The sequence below is a fragment of the Coffea arabica genome, chromosome 6e, assembly GCF_036785885.1.
Source record: "Coffea arabica cultivar ET-39 chromosome 6e, Coffea Arabica ET-39 HiFi, whole genome shotgun sequence".
Taxonomy (NCBI): Eukaryota; Viridiplantae; Streptophyta; class Magnoliopsida; order Gentianales; family Rubiaceae; genus Coffea; species Coffea arabica.
The window spans coordinates 19,196,719-19,204,397 of NC_092321.1; the positions used below are offsets into that span (position 1 = coordinate 19,196,719).

Below are 7,679 nucleotides of genomic sequence, written 5' to 3' on the forward strand. Positions count from 1 at the left end.
GTATCCTTTTGTCTTCTTATTTTTTGATTGCACATCTTTTTAAGATTCAATACCATTAAACTTTACTCTAACTAGATATTTTTAAATTTTTTAAATGCAAATTAATGATGTGTATAACTAAATCTATAAGACTTGTTTGAAAAAAATCTAAATGAATACTGCTAATGAATATTGGGGAATATTTTAGGAACATTGATGATAATCCAAAACATTCTAGGGGAAAAATGAAATACCATAAAACTAGCGTGGCTATCTCTAATTCTTTATTTGTTGCCCCTTCCGGTTCCCGTCATATTCTGACTCCTTCCCAACTTTCCTTCTCAGACGCTGTTTCTCTTGTTCCATCTTTCCTTCTTCTGTTTCTTTCTTCCTTTTTTTTTTTAATTGCCACTCAACTATGTTCCATAGCAGGGTTATTTTACTGCTTTTGCTTCTTCTCTTGCACTGAAGTTAGTTTAAGCCAAAGATTTCCAATGGAAGTAACAAACACGTACGTAGTGACAAGACATCATATTGATGGAACACCACAAGAATCTGATTTTGAGCTCAAGACCGAGGCCCTTTCGTTATCTATTGAGCCTGGTAAAAAGGAGGTCATTGTGAAAATTCTTTGCTTATCCATTGATCCATACCAATTGAACCGCATGAAGCAAAAAAGTTCCACGCAGGAAACCACAAGCGTTGCACGTGCTGTTAAGCCTTTTGAGGTAAGTTTGCAATCAAAGTGGCATTTCTAATTTTCAACCATGGAGGGATGGATGGAAAGAAGTTCTTACAAAGATTGAACTTTGTTTACGATAGGCCATTGATGCTCATGGTGTTGGGAGAGTTGTTGCTTCGGGGAATCCCGCGTTTAAAGAGGATGACTTAGTTGCCGGACTCCTGACTTGGGGAGAATACTGCACAGTAAAAGAAGGTGGCTTGCTAAACAAGGTTGATAACATAGGATTTCCCATTTCTCACCATGTAGGTGTTCTGGGTAGGTTTTCCTCATCCTTTACTCTTTCTCAGTCTGTTTAACGTACTTCTGTTTCTGGCCTGATCGACGTTTTAGTTTCTGGCTAATCTAAGGGTTCTTGAAATTATTGAAATTTCAGTAGATCTGATGTTTGTTATGCAGCATTCAGTGGGCTTACAGCTTATGCTGGATTTTTTGAGGTTTGTAAGCCAAAGAAAGGGGAGAAAGTGTTTGTCTCTGCGGCTTCGGGATCTGTTGGAAATTTAGTAGGACAATATGCAAAGCTGTTTGGGTGCTATGTTGTAGGATGTGCTGGTAGCCAAAAAAAGGTGGCTGTTCTTTTCTTTTCTTTTTTGCTTTTTCATGGCTCCCTTTCGCACTTCCAGCACTTGAATTGCATTCTAAGAATCAGAAGCTGACATAGATTTTCTTGTCTGAATTTTCTCTTTTTCTTCTAGAATTGTTTTTTGTTTTCCTAAAGGAGATTGTATGGTTTGATTGTTTCTAAAGAGTTGGTTTTGATCATATACAATTTTATTAATCTGTCCATGGTAAACATTAGGTTAACGAGTAAGCTTGTTTCTGAAGGTCCTAAGGACATAGTTGGTGACGTTGACTTGTAACTTATTGCCCTTTTTCATTCCAGATGTTGACTATTGTGAATGTGGTAGTCCTGTTCTTTTCTTTTTTTGGGTAAGTAAGAATTTATTAATGCCAAAGAACCAAAATAATGTGCAAAATATATCTCAAATCAACAATTCTAATTTACACAACTTACATCCGATACTAATCCCACAACAGTTTGAGATATACAGTGTACTAACTATAAAAGAAGTAGCAGCAACTAACACTAAAATTTCAAGTTGAACAAACGTTCTTTAATAACAACCAAATCCTTTGCAGCCATCTATTAGCATCCTTCGTTCTGTTCTTTTCTTGTGCCATGGATACTTATGTTTCCCAAATAATCCATGTTTATCTTGAACAATAATAGGTGGACTTGCTAAAGGAGAAGCCTGGTTTTGATGAAGCATTCAACTACAAAGAAGAAACTGATCTGAAATCAGCTCTCAAAAGGTACGGTCCTCCCCATTTTTCCATGTCACAAGTTTAAGTGAATACCTCAGTTGTGTTCTTGTGGATTTTTAGTGAAAGCTCAACCTGATAACACAAATTGAGGTTCACATTTGTCTACTAGAAACACTGGATTAAAGTATTTGCTATTTTTTGAGCTTTGTAATAGGTACTTCCCAGATGGGATCGACATATACTTTGATAATGTGGGAGCAGAAATGCTGGAAGCTGCGGTTGAGAACATGAATACATTCGGTAGAGTTGCTGTTTGTGGCGTTATATCTGAATATACGGACAAAGGAAGACGTGCTGCTCCAAACATGGTGGATGTTATTTACAAGAGGATAACAATGCAAGGATTTTTAGCTGGTGATCATATGAAAGTCTACAAGGATTTCATTTCAGACACAGTTGAGCACATTCAGGCAGGAAAGTTGCAGGTGCTTGAAGACATTTCACATGGTTTGGAAAGCATACCATCTGCTTTTGTAGGTCTTTTCCGAGGCGATAATATAGGGAAAAAGATGGTTCAAGTAGCAGATGATTGAATAATTGATCATTTCACTAGAGTTTCAACAAACAAATATATATTGTAGGGGAGAAGAAGAGGCTTAATCTCATGGCTCTCCAGCTTGCAACTTCTCTTGTAATTTTTAATGGGACCTCATGAATCAAGGAGTCTTTTCAACAAGAAGATGCAACACAAGCATTGCCTTCAGGTTAAAGTCTCTGGTGGTCTTGTTGCAGACCACAAGAGAATTAGATTTTTTGAGTTACAGCTCAACCTAGCTCATGTTAGATGATTATTTGGAGTAAAAAGTACAAAGCTGGAATTAGAAGTTTCCCACAGCCAAACATGAAGCCGTAAGAAAATCCATTTTACAAGTCCAACCAAAAGTCTACTTTTGACAAATAGCAGTGGAGGAAAGCTAAACAGGCCATTCTGAGCTTATCTGTGATATCAGCCTTCCTTTATAAATTCAAACAGCACGCAGACATGACCAGGAAAGACACTTCCAACGGGATTTCATGCAACTCTGTGGCTCTCAGCAACCATCCCCACTCCACCCCGAAGACAGAAAAGAAAACGAATCAGATCCTTCCAACTGGGAAGAAGATATGATAGGGAGGGGAAAAAAACTGAGTTAAAAATTAGGTGCTTCAGTTTAACATTTTCTTTCACATCCCCAAACCATCATTCTTGAAGAAAGCACACAAAAAACAAAAATAACCCTCCATCTTCTTAACTGGAAATTCCGTTTAAAGCACCAAGGTCTAGACAGATTACCAAGTTACAATACCATGACAAGAATTTACCAAGTTTCAATACCATGACAAGAATTTGCGGAATCATTCACATTTAAAATTGGTTTCGAAATCGTATCTTAAAATCCATACAATCAGCCTGGTCAAGCAAAGAGAGTTCAACCAGCTGTATCAATGCAAAAATAACTACCTCTAAAGCTTCTGCTCTCAATCGTGCCAGAAGAGATGTTTTTAAGGGACAGAACATTTCTTTGATTGCAGTTTTGTTGAAGAGATGGAATTTGCTTATGAAGATCCAACGTCAACAAAGAAGCAACACTCTGTTCAACCTTTCTAAAGAGGATATTTGGCATCATCAATTCTTCTGAATTTAGATCACACCTTTTCTAGAAATAAAACGCGTTTGGCTAAGAAAATTTTTAAGTCATTTAAATAATTTGTCCACCTACAAAAGAAACTTTAAAAATATCATATGCGTAAGCAATAAATATAAATATGAGAACATTAGGAGGTGGGTAAAGCGATACATACAAATGTGAAAATACTTAAATTATTAGCAGGTTGACCATTTTTCGGTTTGTGTGGTGAAAATCATGCATGAATCATCTATTGCACGATTCTGGCTATATCACATTTTATATTGGTTTTTTCCTTTTCCTTTTCTAATTTGTTTTTCAATAACTAGATATTGTAGGAAAGGAAGGCTCGTAGGTGGAAAGATTTTATATGATTACTAAAATTTAAGACACTAAAGACAAAATAATTGCAAGAACACTTTTACTTAATAATCGAAACTTTTTTTTTTTTTTGGGGATAGTAAGAGAGCTTCTTGAACTTCCCAACAAGGGATTTTAAACTGTGCAAAACATTCCATTCAAATTCCACAAAGCCTGTGCACCCTTTTTTTTTTTTTTTTTTTTAAAATCTAACTTCATAATCAAGAGTATTACTATCTTAATTATTTGGGCAAAATACATTTTATTCCTCTATAGTTTAGTAATTTTTTTCATATAATCCCCCTATAGTTTCAAAAGTTATATGTAATCCCTTCATAATTTGAATTAAAGTGTCAAAATGACAGAAATGCTCATTTGTAATGGAACCCATGAAAAGATTTAAATTACCCTTGTTTAAAAACTAAAATGACTGAATTAATCAAAATATATGAACATAATATGTATAATACTTTAATCCGTATGGTTTTATGTTTTATTATAAAACTCTCTTATAGTTTAGTATTTTACTATGTAATCCCTTTATGATTTTCAAAATATATACATAATTCCCGTGGTTAATAAATAATTTTCAACTCTACATAGAGGTACTTTTGACATTTAGGTTGACTCTGTTATGGAATACAAATTCTGTCATTTTGACATTTTAATCCAAATTATGGGGGGATTATGTATAGTTTTTGAAACTATAGGAAGCTATGTGTAAAAGTATTAAATCATAGGGGGATAAAGTGTATTTTGCCCCAGTCATTTTGATTTCTAACTTCTCATAAAACAAATTAATAAATGAAATTATTATTTTATACTAATTGGACGTCATTAAAAAAAAAAACCAGATAAATTAAATGCTTTTGGTGATTATTTTTACAAAAAAAAAAAAGCCTTAATTTCATTTTCCACTTCCCACTGAACTAAACCCTATTATAATCGCGCTATTCCCCCTGCTTTGTTCTTTACTCTGTCTTCGTCTCTCGCACCCCATTTTTTGCAGCTTCTTGGGGGAAGGATAGATAGATCGGTAGATTGCAGAAAATTGAGAACGAGAAACCTCAAAGATGCTGAGATTGTTGAAAGAAGTGGTAGTCGGATCTGGTAGAGGTCTTGGACAGTTGCCCTACAATATTGGCCAGCCTCATTCCTCTGCTAGGGGTCCTCTGGTTCCCTTTGGCGGCACTACCAAGGTCCGGTTGTCCTCTTCCTTTTTTTTTTTTTTTGGTAATGTTTGTTTCATCCTGCGATAGAATTTCATTTCTGAAATGGGTTTCTGTTCTATGTGAGAATTTGTACTCGGATATAATGCATCGATTCGTGTAGTGTTTGTTTTAGTTTACGTTATAAATAATCGAGAATCTGTTAGAAGATGCGGTTTGAACTCTCTTTCTGAGTAAAGCCTTGAAGGCGTTGGATTTTTGCTATGCGGTTTACTTGTGTGGGATTGCATCAGATGGACTTTCAGATTGCTTGCTACAGTGATTTTGTTGTATTTTAACAGTTTTCTTGCATTGGTTTCTCTGTTCATGGAGATGCTTTTAATTCATTTTGTCTTCTTATGGACTGTGGGCATTTGTTGACATCATTATAGGGTAGCTGGTATTAGCTCCAAAATATGCAAATATGTGTGTTTTGTGATTTGCAGAGTTGCTTCTTGTTTGACCGTGAGCAGTTAGTCGTCTTCAAGTATGCAGAGAATATGCTTATATGTGTTCATAGTTTCTGAGTGGCTCTAGTCTAAGTTGTGTTGTTTAATGATTGGACTAAATGCTGAATTTTCCGTACAACATGGGGAGCCTAAATTGCTCTGCTATGGGTTATTTGGTTCACTTTGCTGGTACTAATGTGTTCCAGCTATCCTCTTCATTATTTTTATTCGTGCTACTACAGAATTTGATTTCTTGGTATTTGTTTTATGTGTGAAACTGTACTCTGCTGTAATGCTTCAAAGTTCCAGGTTTGTTCTGGTTTACGTTAGTAAACAAGGATGATGCTTAAGAATTTGTAAAAAGCTTCCACTTCTGACTCTATTTCCCAGTGAAGCCCTACAGATGCTTGACTTTTGATGGGATTTTATCAATTGGACAATCGTGTGGATTATTGAGGTAGCTTGCTTGCTGGCCTGTTTTGGTTAGAATTTGAGAGTGACTGTGTTGTTCATTAACAGTTTTTGGTTTCTGTTTCAATGGAATTGCTTGTAACTCATTTGATCTTCTTATGTCTTGTCTACTCTGGCCATTTTCTGACACTGCTGTAGAACTCTTACTAGCTCCAGAATATGCAAATATGCTTCTTTTGTGACCTGCAAATTTGCTTCTTGTTCGAGGGTGATCATTTAGCTGTGTTTAGAATGCAAACACTAGGAAAATATGTTTGCTTTGTGGTCATATTTTCAGAGCAGCTCTATTTTAAATTCTGTTATTTAACAACTGGACTAAATGCTGAACTTCTGTTTCTCGTTTTGGTAATGACTATTGCAGTTTGGTGGATTATTTCAAGTTGCTAGCTTCTCTTCAGGACGATCTATATGGAAGGGCAGCTTTGTTGATGCCTTCCTGATGAAAAAGAAGATGAGAAAAGACGTTTCTAACACGAAAATTTGGTCAAGGAGATCTACTATTTGGCCAGAACTTGTTGATTCCACTGTGCGAATTTACAATGGAAAAACTTTTGTCCGTTGTAAAATTACTGAGGCAAAGGTTGGTCATAAATTTGGAGAGTTTGCTGTTACACGGAAACGAAGACCTTCAAGACCGAACAGTGGACCAGTAGGGAAAAAGGGGAAAAAGGGGAAAAAGTAAAATGTATGAGCGGATAGATGGTGGTGTTTCATGCACTGATTTTTGTTCTTGTAATAACTTGTACTAATTCTATTCATCTTGTTTAGTCTCTTGAAATGGCAAATCTGTTTGTTTAGTGTCCCGATATGTAGCATATGATTTTGACAGTTTATCTAGTTCTTGATAATTGTAGAACTATGAACATATGGTTCTGAATTTCATGCACTGATCTTTGTTCTTGAAATAACTTGTACTAATTCTATTCATCTTGTTCAGTCTCTTGAAATGCAAATCTGTTTGTTTTTTGTCCTGATATGTAGCATTTGACTTTGACAGTTTATCTAGTTCTTGATAATAGTAGAACTAAGAACATATGGTTCTGAATTTCATGCACTGAGTCTAATGTGATGAGTGGGGGTATTGAGATATGGGCTATGGCTGAATCTGGAGTTGAAGGGTCTTGGTCCAAGCAGTTTACCTTTGAACAGTTAGAAGTGGTTCTGTGGCCTCTGCGATCTTGGAAAGATGGGGAACTTCTCTTCAGATATGAAGATGAAGGTTCTAAGAAACTGATATCCTATGATCCTTTTAGGAAAAGAAAGCAGTACTCTTCTGATTTCAAGTCCCCTTCCTTTCAAGTCTTAAATTATGTTGAGAGCCTGGAATCTGTCGAAGGGTGTAGAAGAGCAGTTTGTGGGAATGTTCCCTGCTGACTGCTGAATTGTAAACTCTCTTTGGCATGATTTATAGTAGGCTTTGGCTACTGCAAATTCTTTTAATGCTGTTGCATTGCTTTCTTGTCCTGCATCTTGGGAATGGTAATGTTATGATTTATGTTTACATTTACTTCTGATTGCTGCAGCTTGTATGAAGGGT

The 7,679-nt window shown here is 35.8% G+C and overlaps 2 protein-coding genes across 2 annotated transcripts; both read left to right on the forward strand.

Moving 5' to 3' along the window:
• Nucleotides 1-327: 327 nt before the first annotated feature.
• On the forward strand, nt 328-2,726 carry LOC113697049 (2-alkenal reductase (NADP(+)-dependent)-like). The gene is made up of 5 exons (XM_027216476.2): nt 328-707; nt 802-979; nt 1,121-1,287; nt 1,953-2,035; nt 2,202-2,726. Exons 1-5 carry the CDS (start codon nt 474-476, stop codon nt 2,578-2,580), a joined length of 1,041 nt encoding a protein of 346 aa, XP_027072277.2. The 5' UTR covers nt 328-473; the 3' UTR covers nt 2,581-2,726.
• A 2,197-nt stretch (nt 2,727-4,923) lies between these two features.
• LOC113694893 (small ribosomal subunit protein uS19m) lies at nt 4,924-6,946 on the forward strand. Its single transcript, XM_027213798.2, has 2 exons — nt 4,924-5,213; nt 6,504-6,946. The coding sequence occupies exons 1-2, from the start codon at nt 5,088-5,090 to the stop codon at nt 6,822-6,824; spliced, it is 447 nt and encodes a 148-aa protein (XP_027069599.1). The 5' UTR covers nt 4,924-5,087; the 3' UTR covers nt 6,825-6,946.
• Nucleotides 6,947-7,679: the final 733 nt, after the last annotated feature.